Genomic DNA, 26,802 nt, shown 5'->3' with positions numbered 1-26,802 from the left:
AGAACACTTAACTTGGAGGGTGCAGCAGTTATACAAGGAAAAATTAACACTGGGATGACATCATTAATATCCTTAAAGAGATAAGATATTCCACCCACAATAAAAGGGCAAGGTGTTACACACACACACAAAAGAGTTCTGAGAAATTTGGGGGTTGGCCAAAAGGTTTGTTCAGTTTTTTCAGTACAATGACTCTAGTAGCACTGAGTTGTCTTTAACTTCATTCAAACCAGTTTTGTTAGACTATTGTGACAGCTGTCATATTAGCTTGCATTTTTTTAAAAAAACTTAACAAAAGTGGTGAATTTTTGTATAGCCATTTTAATATTGAAAATGGAAGAAACAAACAACATTTTCAGCATATTATAAATAAAGGTCAATAAAGGTGAAAACACAACTGAATCACAAAATATTTGTGCAGTGTTTGGAGAAAGTGCTCTGATTTGTCAAATGTGTCAAAAGTGGTTGGCGAAGATTTGTGCTGGAGATTTCTTGCTGGACAATGCTTCACATTAGAGTAGACCTGTTGAAACTGATAGCAACCAAATGGGGACATGCAGTGAGAACAATCTCCATTATACCATGAGGGAGATATCTGGCATACTCAAAATATGCAAATCAAGTTTTGAAAATCATTTGTACCAACTTGGTTACATTAATTGCTTTGATGTTTGTGTTCTACATAAGTTAAGTGAAAAAACCTTGACTATATTTTTTCATGTGATTCTCTACTGAAATGTAACAAAAATGTTTCATTTTTAAAACAAAATGTGATGGGCAAGGAATACTGTGGATACTGTACAATAATGTGGAACAGAAGAGAAAATGGGGCAAGTAAAATGAACCACATCAACCACACCAAAGACTGCTCTTCATACAAGGAAGGTGATGTTGCATACACGATAGGATTAGAAGGGAACTCCTTCCAGAAAACCAAGTGATTAATCCCAAAATGCTCCCATTTAGACCAACTGAAAACACCACTCAATAAAAAGCATCCAGAATTAGTCAATGTAAAATGCATAATCTTCCATCAGGATAATGGAAGACTGCATGTTTCTTTGATGACCATGCAAAAAACTGTTACAGTTTGAGAAGTTCTGAGTCATCCTCCATATTCACCAGACATTACACCTTCAAATGTCCATTTATTTTGGTCTTTACAAAATTATCTTAACGGAAAAAATTTTAATTCCCTGGAAGACTGTAAAGGGCACCTGGAACAATTCTTTGCTCAAAAATATAAAAAATTTTGGGAAGATGGAATTATGGAAGGTGCCTGGAAAATGGCAGAAGGAAGTGAAACAAAATGGTGAGTACATTGTTCAATAACATTCTTTGTGAAAATGAAAATTGTGTCTTTTAGTTTTATTTTAAAACTGAAAGAAATTTTGGGACAAACCAATAGAAACATGATAGCAGAAGTGAAAAAGAAAATGTTTAGAAAATAATGCTGATATCTCCTAGAAAATAGTGCAAAAATAGAGATATAAAATATAGGTCATGAAATTAGAGGACAAATCAGAAGATCTAATAATATACAAATGACAGGAATTCCCAAGGGAACAGAGAAAATAAAGATTACAAATAATTCAAGAAAGTCTCCAAAATGAAGGGTGTGAATTTCTTGATTGAAATGAGTTGCCAGTAAAATGGTTGAAAATTTAACAATAACAAGGTGCATTATCAGGAAATTTCAGAGCAATGAGTGCAAAGAGAAGATCCTCCATGATTCAAAGAAAGGACGGGTCTTATCCAAGGGGCAGGAATAGAATGACAGTAGAATTCTCTATTGGCCACTAGATGCCAAAAGACAATGGTGCAATGACTTTAATGTTATGAAGAAAAATGATTTCCAAATTAGATTATTTAACCAGCTAGACCCTCACTTTAGTAAAGAATAAAGACACTTCTACACCTGGAAATTTTATTTCCCATACACCACTTCTGAAAAAAAGCTCCTGGAGGTAGGCTCCACCCAGTAAGTAAGTAAACTAGGAAAGTGAGGAAGAGGGGTTCCACAAATCAGGGATTCAATGCAAGAGAGACGTATGATGGTGAAGGGAAATCCTTACACAGCAGCTGTGCACCCACAGGTCTGGAAAGTGACCAGTATAGACTGGAGCAGATCACAGGTCTCTCTGGAAGGGATCTTTTTTTCAAAGAGATGAAATTAATATAATTCTTCATGTGTTTAAACATATTAAGAGATTTACACAAGGAGAGTTTGGGAATTAATTAGTGATAAGGACAAGATGCTTACTCCTTGGAAGAAACTATGACTAACCTAGATAGCATATTCAAAAGCAGAGATGTTACCTTGCTGACTAAGGTCCGTCTAGTCAAGGCTATGGTTTCTCCAGTAGTCATGTATGGATGTGAGAGTTGGACTGTGAAGAAGGCTGAGCACAGAAGAATTGATGCTTTTCAACTGTGGTGTTGGAGAAGACTCTTGAGAGTCCCTTGGACTGCAAGGAGATCCAACCAGTCCATTCTGAAGGAGATCAGTCCTGGGATTTCTTTGGAAGGAATGATGCTAAAGCTGAAGCTCCAGTACTTTGGCCACCTCATGCGAAGAGTTGACTCATTGGAAAAGACTCTGATGCTGGGAGGGATTGGGGGCAGGAGGAGAAGGGGAAGACAGAGGATGAGATGGCTGAATGGCATCACGGACTCGATGGACATGAGTCTGACTTAACTCTGGGAGATGGTGATGGACCAGGAGGCCTTGCGTGCTGCGATTCATGGGGTTGCAAAGAGTCAGACACGACTGAGTGACTGAAATGAACTGAACTAAAGGACATGAAAAATCTAACAAATTAGCAGGTCACCTAGAGATTATCATATTAAGTGAAGCAAGTCAGAAGGAGAAACGTAAATATCATATACCACTTATATGTGGAATCTAAAAAAATGATACAAGTGAACTTATTTATGAAACAGAAATAGACTCACAGACATAGAAAACAAACTTATGGTTAACAAAGGGGATGGAGGGGAGTTAAATTAAGAGTTTGCAATTACAGAGGCATACGACTATATATAAAATAGGTAAACAACAAGGACCTACTGTGTAGCATAGGGAACTATACTGTATATCTTGCAATAATCTATAGTGGAAAAAATCTGAAAAACAATATATATGTATATATTATAATATATGTAGTGTTATACACTACATATACACATATACATAAACCAAGTCACTTTGCTTTACCCTTGAAACTATCAAAACACTGTAAATTAACTATCAGTTCAGTTCAGTTCAGCCGCTCAGTCATGTCCGACTCTTTGCAACCCCATGAATCACAGCACACCAGGCCTCCCTGTCCATCACCATCTCCTGGAGTTCACTCAAACTCATGTCCATCAAGTTGGTGATGCCATCCAGCCGTCTCATCCTCTGTCTTCCCCTTCTCCTCCTGCCCCCAATCCCTCCCAGCATCAGAGTCTTTTCCAATGAGTCAACTCTTCACATGAGGTGGCCAAAGTACTGGAGTTTCAGCTTTAGCATCATTCCTTCCAAAGAACACTCAGGACTGATCTCCTTCAGAATGGACTGGTTGGAGCTCCTTGCAGTCCAAGGGACTCTCAAGAGTCTTCTCCAACACCACAGTTGAAAAGCATCAATTCTTCTGTGCTCAGCCTTCTTCACAGTCCAACTCTCACATCCATACATGACTACTGGAGCAACCATAGCCTTGACTAGATGGACCTTTGTTGGCAAAGTAGAAAGAAGTGAAAAAAAGAACAAGGCAACTATTAACTCCAAGTAATTTAAAAAGTTATGCAAATGAAAAAAATGACCCTAGGGTATTAGGTGGTGGATAAACTTGTCTGCAATTAGAGTTTACTTCGGAGAAGGCAATGGCACCCCACTCCAGTACTCTTGCCTGGAAAATCCATGGACGAAGGAGCCTGGTAAGCTGCAGTCCATGGGGTCGCTAAGAGTCAGACATGACTGAGCGACTTCACTTTCACTTTTGACTTTCATGCATTGGAGAAGGAAATGGCAACCCATTCCAGTGTTCTTGCCTGGAGAATCCCAGGGATGGGGGAGCCTGGTGGACTGCTGTCTATGGGGTCGCACAGAGTCGGACATGACTGAAGCGACTTCGCAGAGTTTACATAGCCATAGTAATGAAAAAACACTAGGAAAAATTTCAGTTTATCTATATTCAGAGTCTAAAAAATATAAAAAGCAGCAAAGTAAGCATTTGGTTATGTGTTGTAGATACTAAATTATCAGCCCAAAGACGTGAAAAGTGGAGTAAAATGGAGGTAAAATGGAGGCAGTTGCATTGGACTACATTCCTTGTAGAACTTTTAAATTCTGCACATTTAGCTTTCATAAAAGTAACACCACAACATTGTTTTAAATAACTGCGAAAACAAAAGCAACCACATACTCCAAAAGCCCTAGAGTTTCCCCTTTGCTATTCAAATTAAACTTTGAGTTTGACTTCATCTGTAAAATCAGTTATTATATGGATTGAAATAGATTGTAAATACAAAAGTGCTTGGACACTACAAGAGTTGTTTAACAACAAGAATTTACAATCCAGAAGTTAAGAATCCTTGACATTGATTTATTCCATCATGTTGTGTGTGTAGCAAGAAGCTGGGACACGACAAACATTATCACTGCGTGAAATCAGTGACCTTGCCTGAACTCACGTGTCCAGTCCCTGCTCCCACTCTTACCTGTTCCAGGTGGCTATCTACTCTTTGGCCTCTGGGACCAAAGTTTTCTGAATTCGGATTCCGGCTTGTGCCACTTCTGGTTGCCTAACTCCAGGCAATGTTCTTAGCTTTTTGAATCTCAAATTCCCTACCAGGCAATAGTAAAGCCTCTCTTGGCGAAACTGCTGTGACAAACACACGAGAAATTAAAAGAAAGTCCTTTGCTTTGGTGGGTAAGTAATCGGAGAAGGCACTGGCACCCCACTCCAGTACTCTTGCCTGGAAAATCCCATGGACGGAGAAGCCTGGTGGGCTGCAGTCCATGGGGTCGTGAAGAGTCGGACACGACTGAGCCACTTCACTTTCATGCATTGGAGAAGGAAATGGCAACCCACTCCAGTGTTCTTGCCTGGAGAATCCCAGGGATGGCGGAGCCTGGTGGGCTGCCCAGCTCCCCAACTCCAGCGTCTCTATTCCTGGGCGCGCGGGACACAGGAGACGCCAGCATAATAGAGCTGCTAGGCGCCGGGAGCATTCCGTCACCATGGCAACCAGAGACGCCTAGCGTTCCCTAGCTGCCCGCGGCAGAGCCGAGAAGGCCAGACAGCCGTCGGCCACGAAGACCCCGGCGGCATGAGAGGGGAGGAGGCAGCGGCAGCCGTGACGGTGCCCGAGGCGGGCCGCGAAGGCGAGCAGCCCCGGCCTCCCGCAGGCTTGGGGTGTGCGGTGCGCGGAGAGCCGGGCGGCGGCGGTCCTCAGGAGTCCCGCAAGCAGTGTGAGTTCCCTTCCAGCCGTCAACACGGTGGGAGGGACGTGGGCGAGGGGAAGCCGCGAAAGGCGAACGGGGGAAACCGCGGTGGGACTAGCTGAAGCCACAAAGGTTTTGGAGGGAGGGATTGGAGTTGCTGTTTTGGCAAAGCTAAGGGCCGAAGGTATCTGGTCCATTTATCCAAGCCCTCCTTCATTAAAGGTTATCTGAGCCCAGGTAGCCTCCAACTTAATGGGTAGTGGCACTGGCCTGGAAGGTATTGAAAAAAATTGTGCACTTGTGAATACACATACATATAGTATTCAAAATATTAAATTACAAAATATATTTAATTATAAAATGTGTAAAATATATAAATTTGTTTTTACAAATAAAATATGAAATTAACTTTTATATACATAAATTATATACGCATGCATGGAAATACAGGTATCATTTTTGTCAATTCCTTCATTTTACAAACCGGGAACTGAAAGTCTAGACTAGCGGAAAGGACATGCCTTGCCCACTATCACTCAGTGCAGAAGAACGCCTTCAAACACTTAAACTCCTATCTCTTGGATTCTCCGTTCGTAAATTATGATTACCTGACCCTTTTAGAGTCTCACAATTATGGGCCACATGTTAACACACTGCTGCTGTTTCCTCCTGCCCTGCCAAACATACAAACAACCTTGCAAGAAGTAAAAAGCAGTTCTGGTTCACAACCAGCATAGTTGAAAGTTGAGTCCGCCAGGTCGAAGCACTCATCCATCTTGTTCCATAAATTTATAGATATTTCCCAGCCTCGTGTGCCCCACACGTCTTCAGTAGGTGCTAAGGAATGATGAAGTCATTGAAAATAATAGTCTGAAGAAGGTGAGCAATTCCCAGCCATTCTGCAGAGCCTTGCTGATTACCCCTCTAGAGAGCAAGGGTTGGGCAGAAGCGGCTCGACTTCCACTCCCCGAGGGACCACACACCCCCTCTTGGGAGCCCGGGACCTCCCGAGGAGCCTCAGAACTGCTGTTGCCTGCCTCTTTCCTCAGCATCAATCACATTATACCTGATTATGATGCCTCATTCTTGTTCTTGTCAACAGCACGCAGAGACCTTATTTAGAACAACTAAGTTCAGTGTATATGTAAGTATTCAGTATATTTAAGGAATTCCTTACTCTGACTTGAAATTCTACCTGGAAATTTTCTCATAAGCAATACTAGAATTTAGAGGTTCTTTATTCCTTTTGGCTGTAGGAGTAAAAGGTGGAATTAGTCATTTGCTTGTCAGTTGAACAAATATTGAGTCCTGATTGCGTGCCTGCCATTGGGCAGTTGCTGGGAAATGAGTAATGAATTAAGGCTGGTGTCCAAACACTCAGGAGCTGACAGAGACAGGGTGGAAACATATGAAAAGTGCCTGCCTCAACCTTCCTGAGCTCATTGTTTAGGGCCTCAGCTGAAGTAGAGACAGATTATTCACACCTGCACAAGTACCCATTTAATTTTCAAATTTTTTTTTTTAAGTCTTCAGTCTCTATTTTTTGGAAAGGTCCTCAGTGTCTGTACAGCTTCTACTCCCTAATCACACATCTGCTCCCAAATATACACAGATAAAATGTGGTCCTTTCCCCCTGAAACATTTTTGAATTATATAATGGTGGCTATTTGAGCCCTACCAAATCTTTTATTGCCTCAGTGTTACCTTTATTTATTCATTTTAGTGTTATCTTTAAAATAATTTGTAGTGCTTTCACCATGCTGGCTGAACTATCCCAATATTCTCCATTTTATTAAATTACTGAATCCAGTATTCTAGGTACCATCAGATTAGGGTAGTGTGGTGGGACCATAACTTCCCTTGATCTGAACAGTATACTTCTATTAGGTGAATCTATATAAATTCACAATAGCTGTTTAGGCAGACACATTAGATTATTTACACACAACAAATGCAATCTATGACATCCTTAGTTTCTCTTTTCCCGTTTGTCCAGTTGAAAACATTTGACCCAGGCCTTTTCTGTCCTATACTTCTGCAGTTCCTCTGTTTGGTTCTAAATGCAGGTTGTTATATTATCCCCATCAATACCATCCTATGGATATGAACACTTCAGTCCAAGTGTGAAAGGCCGTTTGAGTCCTGAGTTTGCCATTCAGCATGTAAACCATTCACCAAGTCTGTGTCATTCTCACATTTGGTGAGTTTGCTGAAAGTTCCTATATTCAGATTAACTAATTAAATGGTGAACCCCACAGTTCAAGTAGAGTCTCTGGAAGCCCATGATCTGATCTGTCAAGTAGCATCTTTGGGTGGGCACTCTGCCTCGTATATGAATGCACTTTATCAAATGTCTTGCTGAAATGCAAATACTATACTATGGCTGCATCTCCTTAATCTAGCCAGTTTAGTAACTTGCTTTGAGAGGGTCAGCCATGTTGTTCAGTCGCTAAATCATGTCTGACTCTTTGTGATCCCATGGACTGCTAGCATCCCAGGCTTCCCTGTCCTTCACTATCTCTTGGAGTTTGCTCAAACTCATGTCCATTGAGTCAGTGATGCCATCCAACCATCTCATTCTCTGTTGTCCCCTTCTCCTGTCTTTTCCAAAGAATCAGCTGTTCGCATCAGGTGGCCAAAGTATTGGAGCTTCAGATTTAGCATCAGTCCTTTCAATGAACATTCAGGGTTTATTTCCTTTAGGATTGACTGGTTTGATCTTGCTGTCCAAAGGACTCTCAGAAGTTTTCTCCTGCACCACAGTTTGAAAGAATCAATTTCTTTTAATTTTTATGACTAGTTTTTTTGAAACTTACCTTCTCATCCATAAGTGAAAGTCGCTCAGTTGTTTCCAAACCTTTGCTACCACATGGACTGTAGTCCATGGAATTCTCTAGGCCAGAATACTGGAGTAGGTAGCCTTTCCCAATCCAGGGATTGAACCAGGTCTCCCACATTGCAGGCAGATTCTTTACCAGCTGAGCCATAAGGGAAGCCCCTCTTCCATAAAGTAGGAATAATTTTACCATCCTCTAGGCTGATTGTCAATAAGAAAGATAGTATACTTAAGATGCCTAGGGCATGGTAGCATTCAATAAACCGTAGCAATTGTTAGTAGCCAGCTTTTTTGCTTCCTTCCTTTCTTTGTCTTTATTTTTGTCTTTCTTAGAGCAAGGAACATTTGCCCATACTAGCTCTTTATGAGTTTCCCAGGGGGCACAGTGGTAAAGAATCCACCTGCCAATGCAGGAGACATGGGTTTGATCCCTAGTCCAGGAAGATCCCCTGGTAGGAAATGGCAACCCACTCCAGTATTCTTACCTGGAAAATCCCATTGACAGAGGAACCTGGTGGGCTACAGTACATGGGGTCCCAAATAGTCAGACATGACTTAGTATGCACGCGTGCGCACACACACACACACACACACACACACACACACAGCTGTTTACAAGTTTGTCATTTTTCATAGTTCCTTGAAACCTTTGATGATTTCTTCTGTGAATTCTTGTGAGAGAAGGGCTGAAATGTGTCAAGAGACTTGAAATTATAGCAAGTGATCTCTTCCTTTCTACTGAGCTATTATAGGCTTTTCCTCTTAGCCAAATTTCTCAAACCTTTTTCTGCCTGAAGATCATGATTTAACAGAATTTTAAACCAGAGTTACACTTGAGTAATGCTGACCCACATTCATCTCTCATTCGTATGACTCTGAATTTGGGGGAAAACAAGACCAGATCCAGAAAGTATCTCAGTCTACCTTGTTCATGTCTGAGGGTGTGTTTGGGTCACACAAGCAGGAATAACCCAGACCCACAGCTAGAAGCACTGGATCTCTTGCCCCATTTGCGCCAGTCTGAACACAAGTCAAATCTGTTCTTTATCAGTTAGTCTGGAAAAGATGACACCTGCCATATCTTTGCATCAGTCATTGAGATTCTCCATGGCTCCCTGGATTGAGCTTTCAAAAAACACCAGGATTAGAGCTACTGGCTGCCTGCTGTTCACAGGGCTGTGTGGGCAGACACACATAGAGTAATCTGCGCTCCACCTAACTGAACAATGCTTTCGTTCCACTTGAACACATACTTGTTGAGCATCTATTATTTTTTTAATTTGTATTTATTTTTGGATGTGCTGGGTCTTTGTAGCTTCACGCAGGCACTCTCTAGCTGTGGCAAGAGGAGGCTACTCTCTAGTGTGCCGGCTTCTCACTGCCATGGCGTCCCTCACTGAGGAACACAGGCTCCAGGCTCAGCAGTCGTGAAGCACAGGCTTAGCTGCCCCGAGGTATGTGGGATCCTTTGCATTGGCAGGTGGGTTCTTAAACACTGGACCAGCAGGGAAATCCGGTTGAGCATCTATTATTATGTCACACTCTGTTCTAGGACTCTGATGAGCTGAACAGACAACACCTCTGCTCTCATGGTATATAGCCTGGCAAGGGAGACATACGGTACTAATAGTTACACAAATAAAACTGTACATAAAGTAAATGAGGCTTCATATACATTGCAATAAATCAAATGAAAGCAAAGAGGAGAATACTATGAGAAAAAGTAACCAGGACATTGTGGAGCCAAGGAAAGTTTCCTTAAAGAACTGACATCTCAGCCTAGACCTGACATTCAGGTAGAAGTTACCCAGGCAAAAATAATTATGAGAAAGACAGTTCAGGCAGAGAAAATAGAATGTACAAAAGAGACAATGTGTGGGGATGAACGGAAAGGCCATGTGGCCGGAGCTCAGAGAGCAAGAGAGAAAAGGGCTGACAGGAGAGTCTGGAGAGACAGATGGGCTCAGATGACTCCCTGGGCTGAGCAGCAGAAATGCAGCTAAAGAGCTTAGAAAAAATAGTCCATCCTCAACTATAGCTGTGAAGTCTTGTGGGGCCAGGTTTGGAGGACAGGAAAAGGTCATATGTCCATTAGAGACACTCCACTACAATTCAGGTTTATTCTTTAAAAAAGATGATGAAATACTGCTAGACTGTTCTAGATCATGTATCTGGATTGTAGGCTCTATGCATGAAAGTGAAAGTTGCTATACCGTCTTTGGAATTCTCCAGAATACTGGAGTGGGTAGCCTTTCCCTTCTTCAGGGAATCTTTCCTACCCAGGGATCGAACCCGGGTCTCCCACACTGCAGGCGGATTCTTTACCAGCTGAGCCACCATATATCTTTATCATTCACTGCTGCGTCCTCTGCCCCAAATGCCTGGCACAGAGTATGTCTTTAATAAGAATTTATCGAATAAATGAAAGTTTTCTTCAAGTTAATGAAGAAAACTTCATATATTACTTCATAACATGTAAAAGAAGTTATCTGAAACTTAACCGCAAAATATAAAGTTCTTCCCCCGGCAAAGCTAAAGGTTACACTGGAAGGGATCTTTCCAAAATAGAGTCTGCAGGATGAAACACCTGCTGTTTGTATGGAAGGATTTGTCTCTTTAAAAGACAGTTATTTATGTAAATAATGGCTAGAAGGTTGGGCAGAATTTATGAAAAGTAACCAATTTTGTTCATACCTTTACAGGGAAGAAGTTTTTATATTGTGAGCCACATAAGAGAATTAAGGAAGTACTTGAAGAAGAACTTTATATTAAAAGAGATGAATGCCGCATTAAACACCCACCTGCAGGTAATCTCAGTGACAAACGAAGTATATTTACAAAGTGGATACAAAATTGCCTGTTTGATGGCAGTGATTATTTTATTTATTGCAAAACCATGAGTATTAAAAGAAAAACAGCCCCCTGGGAGGTTCTTGGTTAATTTTATAATTATTTTGCCTTTGCCCAAATAAACTGCTATATTTACATTGCTGTCCCACATTTTTGGTGGATTTATTTCTATTTAATGATAAGTAGAATTTTTTCCAAGTGTCTGGAAAGCGCAATAACATCCTCAATCTTTATCAATATAAGTAGTACCAATAACAGCGATTCTCAAAGTATTGACTGCATCAGAATTATCTAGGAATTACCTGTTAAAAGCAGATAGCTGAGCCCCAACTATAGAGTAACTGGCTTAGAAAGTCTGGGGTGGGGCCCAAGAATCTGCATTTGTACCAAGTCCCAAGTGGATGATGCTGGCCCAGAGACCCCACTTTGCAAATCACTGACTCAGAAGAATCTAAGGCATTTAAATAGGTCAATTCATCCCAGGATTTTAGCTCACATACACATAGTATATGGGTTACATGGTCTGGGCGTTGATAGCTCATACTGATGATTCATTTGAAAAAAGATATGCTCTAAAGAGGGTTTCCCTGGAGCTCAGAGATAAAAAATCGGCCTATCCATGCAGGAGATGCGGGTTCGATCCCTGGGTCAGGAAGATTCCCTGGAGGAGGGCATGGCAACCCACTACAATATTCTTAACCTGGAGAATCCCTGGGCAGAGGAGCCTGGCAGGTTAGAGTCGCACAGAGTTGGATATGACTGAAGCAACTGAGCACACACACATGCATGCTCTAAAGAATCCCTTATAGACATAATTTTGAAACTGCTGGAGCTCCTTATTTTTTATAGTTCCTTCTCAGTGATTACTAGGTGCATATTTCATGATTTTATTGAAACCCTCCTGGATAGCTTCCCTAGTGGCTCAGAGATTAAAGCGTCTGCCTGGAATGCGGGAGACCCAGGTTTGATCCCTGGGTCTGGAAGATCCCCTGGAGAAGGAAACAGCAACCCACTCCAATACTCTTGCCTGGAAAATCCCATGGACGGAGGAGCCTGGTGGGCTACAGTCCATGGGATCTCAAAGAGTCGGACACAACTGAGCGACTTCACTTTCTTGGATACCAGCAGTTGCTTGAAGATATAAAAGAAATGAGACATGACTCCTGTACACAGAGAACTTGACATTTTCCGAGGAGAACTGTTGAACAACAGGCTGTGCTGTGCTAAGCTGCTTCAGTCATGTCTGACTGTTTGCAACCCTATGAACTGCAACCCACCAGGCTCCTCTGTCCATGGAATTCTCCAGGCAAGAATACTGGAGTGGGTAGTCATTTCCTCCTCCAGGGGATCTTTCTGACCCTGGGATCGAACAGGTCTTAGATCTCCTGCAGTGGCAGGCATGTTCTTTACCATTAGTGCCACCTGGGAAGCCCAGGCTAGTGGGACCCAAATTAGAGCAGAGGCTGCAGGCCCAGAAGTACAACTTTTCAGACTCTGACATAGTTTCACACTTTATGGGGTTTTTCCTATTTCTTCACTCCCTGTTCTGTCCTGTTGATATCTTTATTGATCTTAATACCAAGGCCACATTGATACTACAGGTTTTAATAATGTCTTCTTTTTGCTTTAAGAATTGTTTTCCCCCCACTTTACATTTTAAAACCAGCATAGAAATGCCTTTTAAGGTCTTCTGTATCACCCATTCTTATGGAAAGAGAGGCCAAAGGAATGGCTAATTTTGTTCATACAGTGTCTTGAAGGAAAGTATAAAGTCTTAGAGTTTGAACTCTACGGATGGATACAGAATGACCAACTAAATTGTTTCTCTGAAATCCAGTCTACATATACTGTTTCCCTGGTGATTAAAAAAAATATTTAAGTCTATGCAATTGTATTTGGGTCCTCTTCATTTCAGAGATTACATAAAAGCTAATTTGTACACTATTTGGATGGTGTGTTGATTCTTAATGGATAAATTTATTTATGTCAGTCTGAATAATTAGGAAAAATCATTTGGTTTATAAAAATTCATTTTTCTAGGCAATCTTCTTAAATATTGAAAGTGAAAGTGGCTCAGTCATGTCCAACTCTTTGCAACCACATGGACTATACAGTCCATGGAATTCTCCAGGCCAGAATTCTGGAGTGGGTAGCCTTTTCCTTCTCCAGGGGATCTTCCCAACCCAGGTATTGAACCCCGGTCTCCCGCATTGTGGGCAGATTCTTTACCAGCTGAGCCACAAGGGAAGCTCAAGAATGCTGGAATAGGTAGGCTATCCCTTCTGCAGAGGATCTTCCCGACCCAGGAATCCAACTTAGGTCTCCTGCCTTGCAGGTGGATTCTTTATGAACTGAGCTATCAGGGAAGACCTCTCACATATTTTTCAAAAAAAATGAAGACCGCATGGGGTGCTGCATTTTTTATAGCATCCACCAGAGGTCGCACAGAGGTGCTATTTTAGCCTAGAAAAAAATCTTTCAGAGCTGAGAATTGCTTCTGTAAGGTTAAGTTTTAAAGGGCTCTAATGATGAAAAACGGAAGCCTACTAAATTTTTTCTTTTTTGTTTCTTCTCCTTTTCACGGCTGAAAGCCCCATGTGGGCCAGAATAGGAAACTAGCACCTAGGGAGAGTTCCACACTCTTCCAGCCTAGCCCCAAGAGCTAAGGCTGGCAGCGTGCACCAGCTACTGTAAACTGGAAGGTTTACAGTGACAAACTCTTTTAAATATCAGAAGAAAGATATGGCCTCTCCTGCTGGAGGACACACCTTGCCACACACACCCAGAATTCTGCATAAAACTCTTAGGGACTTTTAGGGGCTTAAATGTAGTCTTCCCAGGTAGTGCAGTGAAGAATCTGCCTGTGAATGCAGGAGACGCAGGAGACAGGGGTTTGATCCCTGAGTTGAGAAGAACCCCTAGAGGAAGGCATGGCAACCCACTCCAGTGTTCTTGCCTGGGAAATCTCATGGAAAGAGGAGCCTGATGGGCTACAGTCCATGGGGTTGCGAAAGAGTCAGACACAACTGCAACTGAGCATGCACGCACATGACTTATAAACAGCCATCCCTAGATGTTAGAAGTAAGCACACTTGACCCATTATTTCTACTTCTTCACTTATTGGCTCTGTCACCCATCCCCATTAGGCCTTTGCTTCCACACATGCAAGGAAATTGTTCTTTTCCAGATTGCAAATGACCTTTGTTGTTAAGGTCAAATGTAGTGATCTTCAAGGTCAAATCCAATCCACAAACTGAACTTCTCCACAGCTTATGACATAACCATTTACTCCTTCCCCAGGAAACACTTGCTCAGCTCAGCCTCCAGGTCACCATGCTCCAGTCTCCTGGTTTCAGTTGTACCACCCCTTCTCAGAGTCCTTGCTGACTCTGCTTCTTCTATGCTCTAAAATGAGTAAAACTCAGTCATAGACCTTTTTCTGTACCCATACTCCCTCCCTGCAGATCATGCTTGGCCCTCTTGTGCTGACAACTCCAAAATTTATATCTCTGGCCTCTGATTTTCAAATTCCCAGAAGCCTGCTTGGCTTGGATATCTAAAGGCTTCTCAAACTTAGCATGATCAGAACAGAACAGAATAAAAATCTTTAAAAATTTTTTACTATGGACCATTTTAAGTCTTTATTAAACCTTTTATAATATTGTTTTTGTTCTATGTTTTGGGTTTTTGGCCACAAGGCATGCAGGATCTTTGTTCCCTGGTGGTAGTGTTTTAGTTGCTAAGTTGTGTCTGACTTCTGTGACCCCGTGGACTGTAGCCTGCCAGGCTCCTCTGTCCATGGGATTCTCCAGGCAAGAATACTGGAGTGGGGTGCCATTCCCTTCTCCAGGGGATCTTCCCAACCCAGGGATTGAACCCGGTCTCCTGTATTGCAGGCAGATTCTTTACCGATTTAGCTACGAGGGAAGCCCAAGTTCTCTGACCAGGGATCAAACTTGCACCCTCTGCAATGGAAGATGAAATCTTAACTACTGGACCACCAGGGACATCCCTAAATCCCAGCTTTTAAAACCCCACTCTTCAGTGGGTCTTCCCTATCTTAAGAAATGGTACCACCATTCACTCAATTGATTAGGCCTAGAAGGCAAATCCTCTCTCCATGGTCAGTCCATCAGTGAATCCTGTGAAATCTATATTTGAAAGATATTTGTAATCTCCCCACCTTGCCCAGCTTGCCCATGGAGAAGGCAATGGCACCCCACTCCAGTACTCTTGCCTGGAAAACCCCATGGAGGGGGATGCCTGGTAGGCTGCAGTCCATGGGGTCGCTAAGAGTCGGACACAACTGAGCGACTTCACTTTCACTCTTCACTTTCATGCACTGGAGAAGGAAATGGCAATCCACTCCAGTGTTCTTGCCTTGAGAATCCCAGGGACAGGGGAGCCTGATGGGCTGCCATCTATGGGGTCACACAGAGTCAGACATGACTGAAGCGACTTAGCAGCAGCAGCAGCACCTTGCCCAAAACATCTACTTCTGCCTCATTGACTATGCTAAAGCCTTTGACTGTGTGGATCACAACAAACTGTGGAAAATTCTTTAAGAGATGGGAATACCAGACCACCCTACCTGCCTCCTGAAAAACCTGTATGCCAGTCAAGAAACAACAGGTAGAATTGGACATGGAACAACGGACTGGTTCCAAATTGGGAAAGGAGTATACCAAGGCTGCATATTGTCACCTTGCTTATTTAACTCACATGCAGAGTACATCATGCAAAATGCTGGGCTGGATGAAGCACAAGCTGGAATCCAGACTGCCGGGAGAAACAGGGAGAAATATCAATAACCTCAGATATGCAGATGACACCACCCTTATGGCAGAAAGTGAAGGGGAACTAAAGAGCCTCTTGATGAAAATAAAAGAGGAGAGTGAAAAAGTTGGCTTAAAACTCAACATTCAAAAAATGAAGATCATGGCATCTGGTCCCATCACTTCATGGCAAATAGATGGGGAAACAGTGAGAGACTTTATTTTGGGGGACTCCAAATCACTGCAGATGGTGACTGTACCCATGAAACTAAATGACACTTACTCCTTGGAAGAAAAGCTATGACCAAACTAGACAGCATATTGCCAACAAAGGTCAGTCTAGTCAAAGGTGTGGTTTTTCCAGTAGTCATGTATGGATGTGAGAGCTGGACCCTAAAGAAGGCTGAGCACTGAAGAACTGATGCTTTTGAACTGTGGTACTGGAGAAGACTCTTGAGAGTCCCTTGGACTGCAAGGAAATCAAAGCAGTCAGTCCTAAAGGAAATCAGTCCTGCATATTCATTGGAAGGACTGATGCTGAAACTGAAGCTCCAATACTTTGGCCACCTGACGGGAAGGGCTGACTCATTAGAAAAGACCCTGATGCTGGCAAAGATTGAAGGCAGGAGTAGAAGGAGATGACAGAGGATGAGATGGTTGTATCGCATCACTGACTCAATGGACATGAGTTTGAACAAGCTCCAGGAGATGGTGATGGACAGGGAAGCATGGTGTGCTACAGTCCATGGGGTCACAAAGAGTCAGACATGACTAAGCAACTGAACAATAGCAACCACTTTGCCCACAATCACGTTCCCCAAACCCCAGTCATCTCTTGCAGGCTCAGCAATAGCCCCCAATGACAATTTCTACTCCTTCCCCCTGCAGTCTATTCTCTTCTCAGAAACCAGAGGCATCTCTGACAAACATAAATCTTTGCCCATCACCGCCATGCTTAAAGCTCTCCAATGCCTTCTTATTTTCCTTAGGCTAAATTTCAACTTTGTCGTGTGGCCTGCTCACCTCTGTGAACTCCTCTCCCATACTTTCTGACTCCACTTTAGCCACACAGTTCTTCTTAAAATTCCCTTGAAAGTCTTCTCCAGCACCACAGTTCAAAAGCATCATTTCTTCAGCACTCAGCCTTATTTATGGTCCAACTCTCACATCTATACCTGACTACTAGAAAAACTAAAGCTTTGACTATACAGACCTTTGTCAGCAAAGTGATGTCTCTGTTTTCTAATATGCTGTCTAGATTTGTTGTAGCTTTTCTTCCATGGAGCAAGCGGTAGAGATAAGAAATAAAGTATTTCTATGGTATCCATGCCTCCAATAAACGTAGAGAAAGAAAAAACTGGGAGAGCCAATTATTTCTTACCTCCAGCCTCCTCTACTTACTTATATTATTTGCCTGGCCCTTTCTCTCTCTTTTGTTTATTTGCATATACACATATGAATATATATTTTTATTTGAATTTAAGCAATATATACTGTTCCTTATATCCCAAGCCTATCTAAATTCTGGGACTCGTTAACTTACTGACCTCACTGGGCCTCACTTCTAGCATTGCTTTATTGTTTGGAGGCATGTCTCTTGCTCTTGTTACAAGTGGTTGTTGCTAAACAAGCCTACGTGGTTTTGTTGTTAAGCAAGTGTGCTTCCTTGAGTTATCATTAACTTACAGGAGTCTCCTATACCTTTTACTTTACGTATGGTCCCCCAGTGGGATTAGCTATTTAATCTCCTACTTTGTCTCTTTACTCTTTCCCTATCAGTATTCTTTCCATTTTGTAGCTCTAGAAGCTGAGACTAGGGGGAAGTACAGTAACTGTTGTCACTCAGTGGAATAACTGATACATGAATGTAGGCTCATCTGAAGCTGATATCTTTGCTCTTTGTCATTGGGTTATACTTTATAAGATTATATTTTCTTAGAGGGGAAAAAAGATTTGAAACTGCATTGGTAGCAAATAGTATTCTTTTCAGTTAACACAATGTTGTCATGATCTTATCCAGGTTCAGGTTCAAACCTGAGATAAAACAGGTTTCAGAGGCTTTACACGTTCTGTCAGATAAGCCATTGGGCCTGGATCTACAGAATCTCATCATCCTGAAAAAAAAGAAATGCAATTTTCTGATCAGCAGTGCAGGAGACCCTCTGTAATGCAGAAGTGTGTGTGTGCTCAGTGCTCAGTTGTGTCTGACTCTTTGTGACCCCATGGACTGTAGCCCACCAGGCCCCTCTGTCCATGCGATTCTCCAGGCAAGAATACTGGAGTGGGTTACCATTTCCTTCTCCAAGGGATCTTCCCAACCCGGGGATCAAACTCAAATCTGTTACATCTCCTACACTGGCTGCTAAGTTAAGTCACTTCAGTCGTGTCCGACTCTGTGTGACCTCATAGACGGCAGCCCACCAGGCTCCCCCGTCCCTGAGATTCTCCAGGCAAGAACACTGGAATGGGTTTCCATTTCCTTCTCCAGTGCATGAAAGTGAAAAGTGAAAGGGAAATCACTCGGTCGTGTCCGACTCTTGGCGACCCCATGGACTGCAGCCTACCAGGCTCCTCTGTCCATGGGATTTTCCAGGCAAGAGTACTGGAGTGGGGTGCCATCGTCTTCTCCATCCTACATTGGCAGGCAGATTCTTTAGCACTACCACCACCTGGGAAGCCCTGTAATATAGGAGATGTGGGTCAATCCCTGGGTCAGGAAGATGCCCTGGAGAAGGAGATGGCAGCCTACTCCAGTGTTCTTGCCTGGGAAATCTAATAGACAGGGGAACCTGGCAGGCTACAGTCCATGGGGGTCTCAATATTTGGACATGACTTACCAACTAAACCGCTGACCACCACCATGTAACTTTCTGGATAAGTAAGAATTTAGCTAACATGATAATTCATGTATTTTTAGTGGTTCCCTGAAATTTTTCCCCTCCTTCCAATTTTTTTAAAAGAAAAGGTAGGTTTATGAGGTATGCATTATGGGACTATTGCGTTCATTTTGCCATTTATTTTAAAACAATATCTACATTTCAAAAAATTCTGTAAGAGGACCACACAGAAGTAAATTAATGTACTAATTTAAAGTTTTTAAATTGCTAGGGTTTTTTGTATTTTTCTGGCTAAAACTAGCAGAGTTTATGGATAAGGTCGTGAAAAACTTGATGAATGAAGTTTACTAGTTTTCTCTTACACAACATTCTATTTACCAATTAATTTTGGGAGTGTGCTACCAGACACATTCATTTGTGTCTATATGTGCCTGAATGCATGCAAACTTAACTTTGAGTCTGGTTTATTATGTTTAGTATAAATTTAAGAAATGTAAAATGTTACCCAGCAATTGCAAATATTTTTGCTATTTGTTAACACATTCAACAAAAATGTTTTTTTTACCTGCATTATACAAGGAACTTACTAGACACCAAAAGCACATTAAAATAATTACCAAAACAAAAAATAATAATAATTACAGAGCTCAGAAGTCACCAAATATAAGTTTAAATGACTTGAAATTTTCTTCCTCTGACCATGTTTACACAAAGGAAGCATAGACAATATGTTTCTAAGCTGGTTTTTCAAGGTCTAATGTTCATCATTCACAGTCTGGAGACAGCTGAAGGAAACAAAAATATTTTTAAAGGGCAGCTTTCTCTGTCGGACCAGGTCAGATCCCATCGGCCAAAATTTTCAGCATGAAGACTTTGTTCTGTCACTTTAAAATTCAGGATAAAAACACACCTAAAAAGATTTCTGAGTAGAATAGGGTTGGAGGCAAGAAAAGAGGAGAAAGAAAAAAATCTCTATAATATTCCTACCTTCCAGAAAGGACTTAATTCTTTTCTCCTGGCTTCTCTCTGTGCCTGGTTCTCTTTTCAGGTTAAGCTGCTGGCATTGAGGTCTCTCTGGCCAGCTCCACCCCTCCCCCTCCTTGTCTTCCTTTCTCCACCTGGAAAGCATTTGCCCAGAGCTGAGATGCTGAAGCTCCCCTTAAAGATGCCGCTGTTTCAAAGGGTATTCATACTTCTTGCTAGTCCTCTTTTCCTCCAGGACAATGTATCACTTTCCGTAACATTTTCATCCAAAAATATCCTATCCGCTCAAAATCATGCTATTTATCCCAGCAGCCTCTGTCCCGAGTACAATAAATGCTTGTGCCTAACGATTCATGGGGTCGCAAAGAGTCGGACACGACTGAGCAACTGAACTGAACTGAACTGAGCAATATTTTGCTTTGAGAGTTTTCTTTTCTCCCCCAGGTGTTTCTGGGCATATGCATTTGTGCTTCAGGTACTTTCTCTGTTAGGGCTTTCCCGTTGGCTCAGCAGTAAAGCATCCTCCTGCCAATGCAGGAGATTCGGGTTTGATCCCTGGGTCGGGAATACCCGCTGGAGAAGAAAATGGCAACCCATGCCAGTATTCTTGCCTGGGAAATCCCAAGGACAGAGGACCCTGGTGGGCTACAGTCCACGGGGTCGCAAAAAGTCAGACGTGACTTAGGGAGCAAACAACAACAGCAACACATTTTTTTCTATCAAGCTGTGCTTGCATCTGAAACAGCAAACGAAATTAGATTGGTACAATCTTTCTATCTAATTTGAGATGGGTTTTCTACAGAGCTTTGCCCCCGGATTCTTTTTTTTTTTTCATATTTATTTATTTAGCTGTACTGAGCTGCATATGAGCTCTTAGTTGTGGCATGTGGGATCTAGTTCCCTGACTGGGGATAGAACTCAGCCGACTGCACTGGGAGCATGGAGTCTTAGCCACAGGACCACCAGGGAAGTCCCTGCCTCTGGATTTTTAACTGTTTTCTATTTACCAGACCTTCCCACAATATGGAATAAATCTAAACCTATTTCCCTGGTCTCACATAAGGTGTCACAGAGAGTATTGAATAAATGTTTGTGGACTCCTTCATCTGAGAGTGTATTACCCTTTTCTATGTCTAGACAGGGCAGAAGAGGAAACTGGCTTGATCAGTTAAGAGAAGATTTGGATTAGATATTGGAAACAGCTTGAATTTTGTAAGGTCTTGGCAGAAGGAGGTTGTGGAGGCTTCCTTGAAGGTTTTTAGAAAGGAGGGGGGAACTAATCTTGACAGATAGCATCAGCCACTCCATTAGGAGCAGAGAAGGAGTCAGTTCAGTGAGTCAGTTCAATGACTATGCGTCTGGAAACAGTCTCAGTCCATGCTTGGACAGGAAAATCATTGTCTCTGTAAAAAAAAAAAAAAAAAAAAGCTACTGTTTATTGGGTACAAAGCACTTATGTCTGTTTCACCCAAATGCAATAACAATCCTTCAAGTTATATATTACTGTCATCCCCATGAGAGGACTGACACATACTGAATTAAATGACTTGCCCAAAGTCATAAAACTGGTAGGTGGTAGAGAAGGGACTGAAACCAGATCGCCTAGGATCCCAAAAGCTGTGCCCCCAGTCATTACATGCTATAGACTCCTTTCAGGAGGGGTCATGTCAGTGTGTTTGCCATGGGCAACCTTACATCTATGGAGAATATTGGATATTAACATTTATAGCTTTAGAAATGGGAAAACCAACTTATGGCACTTACCTGAATTCACTTCTTTAACTTGGATCACAGTTTTCTACACAGTAAATTCTCACTAAATACTTGTTAACTGACTCCCCAAATCAAAACATGTGATTTTAAGATAGAAAAGCCCAGTGCAAATCATTACTAAGCCAACACTTATTGACAGTATCAGGATTTAGGACTATAATTTGCCTTGTGCAACAAGTAGACATTCAGTTCAGTTCAGTCCCTCAGTCATGTCTAACTCTTTGCAACCCCGTGAACCACAGCACGCCAGACCTCCCTGTCCATCACCAACTCCCAGAGTCCAACCAAACCCATGTCCATTGTGTCAGTGATGCCATCCAGCCATCTCATCCTCTGTCGTCCCCTTCTCCTCTTGCCTTCTATCTTTCCCAGCATCATGCTCTTTTCAAATGAGTCAGCTCTTCACATCAGGTGGCCAAAGTACTGGAGTTTCAGCTTCAACATCAGCCCTTCCAATGAACACCCAGGACTGAGCTCCTTTAGGATGGACTGGTTAGATCTCCTTGCAGCCCAAGGGACTCTCAAGAGTCTTCTCTAGCACCGCAGTTCAAAAGCATCAATTCTTCTGTGCTCAGCTTTCTTCGCAGTCCAACTCTCACATCCATACATGACCACTGGAAAAACCATCGCCTTGACTAGACAGACCTTTGTTGGCAAAGCAATGTCTCTGCTTTTCAATATGCTATCTAGATTGGTCATAACTTTCCTTCCAAGGAGCAAGTGTCTTTTAATTTCATGGCTGCAGTCACCATCTGCAGTGATTTTGGAGCCCCCAAAAATAAAGTCTGACACTGTTTCCACTGTTTCTCCATCTATTTCTCATGAAGTGATGGGACCAGATGCCATGATCTTCGTTTTCTGAATGTTGAGCTTTAAGCCAACATTTTCACTCTCCTCTTTCACTTTCATCAAGAGGCTCTTTAGTTCTTCTTTCACTTTCTGCCATAAGGGTGGTGTCATCTGCATATCTGAGGTTATTGATATTTCTCCCAGCAATCTTGATTCCAGCCTGTGCTTCCTCCAGTCCAGCGTTTCTCATGATGTACTCTGCATAGAAGTTAAATAAGCAGGGTGACAATATACAGCCTTGACGTACTCCTTTTCCTATTTGGAACCAGTCTGTTGTTCCATGTCCAGTTCTAACTGTTGATTCCTGACCTGGATACAGACTTCTCAGGAGACAGGTCAGGTGGTCTGGTATTCCCATCTCTTTCAGAATTTTCCATAGTTTACTGTGATTCACACAGTCAAAGGCTTTGGCATAGTCAATAAAGCAGAAATAGACGTTTTTCTGGAACTCTTTGCTTTTTTGATAATCCAGCGGATGTTGGCAATTTGATCTCTGGCTCCTCTGCCTTTTCTAAATCCAGCTTGAACATCTGGAAGTTCACAGTTCACATACTGCTGAAGCCTGGTTTGAAGAATTTTGAGCATTACTTTACTAGCGTGTGAGATGAGTGCAACTGTGAGGTAGTTTGAGCCTTCTTTGGTATTACCTTTCTTTGGGATTGGAATGAAAACTGACCTTTTCCAGTCCTGTGGCCACTGCTGAGTTCTCCAAATTTGCTGACATATTGAATGCAGCACTTTCACAGCATCATCTTTTAGGATTTGAAATGGCTCAACTGGAATTCCATCACCTCCACTAGCTTTGTTCATAGTGATGCTTCCTAAGGCCCACCTGACTTCACATTCCAGGATGTCAGGCTCTAGGTTAAGGTGGGTGATTACACCTTGATGATTATCTGGGTCATGAAGATCTTTTTTGTACAGTTCTTCTGTGTATTTTTGCCACCGCCTCTTAGCAATCATTACGTTACAAATATTTTGCAGTAATATTTTCCAGTTAGTTTACTGTTTCTTTCAAGGGAAAGATTAACCAGCATCTAGTTTAAAAGATTGTAGGATCTATTGGAGGAGTTAATCTGGTAACTTTGGGTTATGTTATCTTTGGAAATATTTTGTGCTTCTAGAAGTTAAATCAGAATCAGATAAGACTGACCGATGAAGTCCACATATTACCTATTACGTATTCCTAATTTCTCTGTGTTTTGATGTTGGTTTCTTTTTTGACTTTTCATCTCTTTCTTTAGGGGAAGTTAAATTAGTAGCACTGTAGATGTTTAACTGCATAGGAAATAATTGAACAAATGAACTGGAATTACACATTGAGCAAATGCTAAAGTCTTTGGGTAGTGTAATTAAGTCAAATAAGTCTCCACCCAAATCTGAGAAAAATAATTGCCAGGTAAATAGTTTAAAAACACTTAGTGCTAAAAACAGTAGAAACTAACAATCATTATCTTGCTTTTGAAAATATTGACAGTGGCCCTGGAAGGGATTTGGAGCATTAAAAGGAACCTCCCTGTGGGAGGCCTGAAGCCAGGACTGCCGAGCAGGAACAGCTTACTGCCACAAGCCAAGTACTATTCAAGGCATGGAGGCCTGAGAAGTAAGATCCTGATACCCTTGATATACCCCTGCTCCCTGATGGCTCAAACGGTAAAGAATCTGTCTGCAGTGAGGGAGATCTGGGTTCAATCCCAGGGTCAGGAAGATCCCCTGGAGAAGGGCATGGCAACCCACTGCAGTATTCTTGCCTGGAGAATCTCATGGACAGAGAAGCCTGCTGGGCTACAGTCCATGGGATCACAAAGAGTTGTATACACTGAGCGACTAACACTTTCTTTCTTTCATACTTGATTTCCAAGCCCAGTGTGGAGGGTGCTATTGCTATGCTGTCCTAAGTCACTTCCGTTATGTCCGACTGTTTGCAACCCCATGGATTGTAGTCCACCCGGCTCCTCTATCCAAAGGGTTCTTTCTCCAGGCAAGAATACTGGAGTGGGTTATCATTACCTCCTCCAGGGGATCTTCCCAACCCAGGGATCAAACCTGCATCTTACGACTCCTGCATTGGCAGGCAGGTTCTTTACCACTAGTGCTGAGCAGCTTATAAACCAGTGATGTGATTTATGTATAGTTCTCAGTCAAAATCCAAACTTCTTTTGACTTGCTTCTCTCAGGTTACTTGTAGTTTAGCAGTTCAATTCATTGCCTTATTGTGGAACTTGAACAGTTACAGTTCAGGTAACCAATTTACCCCATGGATACAATAGAAGTTCACACTCCTGAGTTACACCCCTGACTCTTTCTATCCGTGGCACACTTTGCAGCCCACAAACTCAGCGGGTAGGAATCTTGCACTGTCCTCTTCTTGTAGATAGATGATCTGTGTTTACTAGTGGCAATGAGGAAAGAGAGATGAAGAAATTCAGGAAGAATAAGGTAACTGCTTTGCTTGGTTCCATGAGTTTTACCCTGTTTTAGGTAGGAGGCCAACAGGCTGGCCCCAGTACACTGTTCCTCACAGACAGTATGTTTGGGGAAAAAAGTATTACTCATTCCTCACTCTCCCACCAGCGTCTGCCAGCAATATTTGTGGCAGGATGTGGAGAAGGCAGGGATTCTCACATGGGGGTATAAGCAGTGTCCAGATAGTGGAGGGACATGCAGTTAGGTCTGAAAACAGCTCTATGTTGAGAGGGAACCTTGCGCCGAGAAGGGAGAAGTGGGTAAGTGCCAAGCTTGGGTACTCTTTCCCTAAATGTGAGTCATACTGGCAAGTGCTATGGAGCGCTTTGTATTCTAGACCCCTTTAATGTAATTATCTATTAAATCTTCACAACAATCACATGAAGCAGGTACAGTTCTTTTCACAGATGAGGAAACTGAGGCCTAGGAAGCTTTAAATAATTTACCCAAGTGAGTCAGCTAGTGAGAAGAAGTGACTAGACACCAGCAGCTCTGTGAGCCAGCAGTGCATAGGAGCTGGGCTGTCTGCTGAGCCTGGAGGCAGGTGAGGGCTCAGCCCAAGTGCCACAAAAGAAGGGACTCCCAGGGAGGCAGCCTCTGGAATATGGATTCAGTAGGAGGAAAATACGGAGAAGCCACTGTTACAACCCACTCCAGTACTCTTGCCTGGAAAATCCCATGGGCAGAGGGGCCTGATGGGCTGCAGTCCATGGGGTCGCGAAGAGTTGGACGCGACTGAGCGACTTCCCTTTCACTTTTCACTTTCATGCATTGGAGAAGGAAATGGCAACCCACTCCAGTGTTCTTGCCTGGAGAATCCCAGGGACAGCGGAGCCTAGTGGGCTGCCATCTATGGGGTCGCACAGAGTCAAACACGACTGCAGTGACTTAGCAGCAGCAGCAGCAGGAAGAAAATACAGCCCCTAAAGACTGACACACAAGGTGAAAAGATAAACAAAAACTTGTTACCTAAGGGATTCACGTAGCAAAAAGGAACCAGTAATGGAGACCTGGGTTTGCTAATAATAACATAGTCATAAACACCATTTACAGTGTGCCAGGGATAGCAGTGGGTGTTTTATAGTTATGTAATCTGCAGAGTCACACGAGATGAGGGTTTTAGTCTCCATATTCCAGGTGAGAAAATTGAGGCTTGGAGACTTTTTGCATTACCCAACTTCTTGTCTAGGGAGTAGTGAGGCCAGAACTATAAGCCCATGTCCGTCTAACTTCCAACACTATGCTTCAGCCTCTGTGAAACCACAGCAGAGAAATTCACACATCGGACAACAAGAGCTGAATAGTAGTGGTTAAACAGGCTCAAATGCCAGGGCCATAGGAATGCAGGGTTAGGAACCTGGGAGGCAATTGAATGCAAAATCCACAAAGACGTGAGTGTCCTAAAGTAATGGTTGTTCAACCCAAGTCTGGGACACTTGCCCAGTGGGGACTGTTTATTTCAACTTTCCGCCCAGTTAGTCAGGTCCCAACTCTAGAGGGTAAATCCAACATTCCAATAAAACTCACAAAGCAATTTATTTTAAAGGTGATTTTCTAAGGTCATACTATAAGACTGGTTTGAAGAACAAGTTACCTTCAGCTTAAGACATAGAAGTGCAACAGATTCCCTGACTTATCAATTAAAGGCATATAATAAAAAACATATGTTTGATTTTGACTATAATTACAATACTTTCACCCATACAGTTTAGGAGAAACTTGTTCACGGCTCCCACTCATTGATATTCATCCACACTACCTTCCTAGCGGCCCTCAGCCCTCTATCTCCAGCCCAGTGTCAAGCTCTTACAGCTATCATGTTAGTAGCTGTTATTGTTGAATGTTTTGGCTTCAACTCTGTAAGTTACCAGCTGCATTTTGCCATCTAAAATGCTTCTATCTGCTATACAAATCATAGCTGATGAACCCATAAGAATCGGTTGATAATTGATAGCTAAGAATCACTGTCTGCAGTGTAGTGATCCCTGGAGTTGTGACTC

At 42.4% G+C, this 26,802-nt stretch overlaps 1 protein-coding gene across 1 annotated transcript; it reads left to right on the top strand.

The window, feature by feature from the left end:
* Positions 1-5,316: 5,316 nt before the first annotated feature.
* C16H11orf97 (chromosome 16 C11orf97 homolog) lies at positions 5,317-24,973 on the top strand. Its single transcript, XM_068988848.1, has 4 exons — positions 5,317-5,458; positions 10,970-11,074; positions 23,814-23,989; positions 24,818-24,973. The coding sequence occupies exons 1-4, from the start codon at positions 5,317-5,319 to the stop codon at positions 24,971-24,973; spliced, it is 579 nt and encodes a 192-aa protein (XP_068844949.1).
* Positions 24,974-26,802: the final 1,829 nt, after the last annotated feature.

This window comes from Capricornis sumatraensis, chromosome 16, assembly GCF_032405125.1.
Source record: "Capricornis sumatraensis isolate serow.1 chromosome 16, serow.2, whole genome shotgun sequence".
NCBI classification, from domain to species: Eukaryota; Metazoa; Chordata; class Mammalia; order Artiodactyla; family Bovidae; genus Capricornis; species Capricornis sumatraensis.
Note: the sequence above shows the minus strand (reverse complement) of the source record. Positions and strands in the feature narration are given on the sequence as shown.

Coding starts and splice junctions, on each gene's coding strand:
- C16H11orf97 (XM_068988848.1), top strand. CDS start 5,317: ATGAGAGGGGAGGAGGCAGCGGCAGCCGTGACGGTGCCCGAGGCGGGC. Junction 11,075..23,813: donor CATTAAACACCCACCTGCAG/GTAATCTCAGTG, acceptor AAATATTGACAG/TGGCCCTGGAAGGGATTTGG. Junction 23,990..24,817: donor GCTCCCTGATGGCTCAAACG/GTAAAGAATCTG, acceptor ACCCTGTTTTAG/GTAGGAGGCCAACAGGCTGG.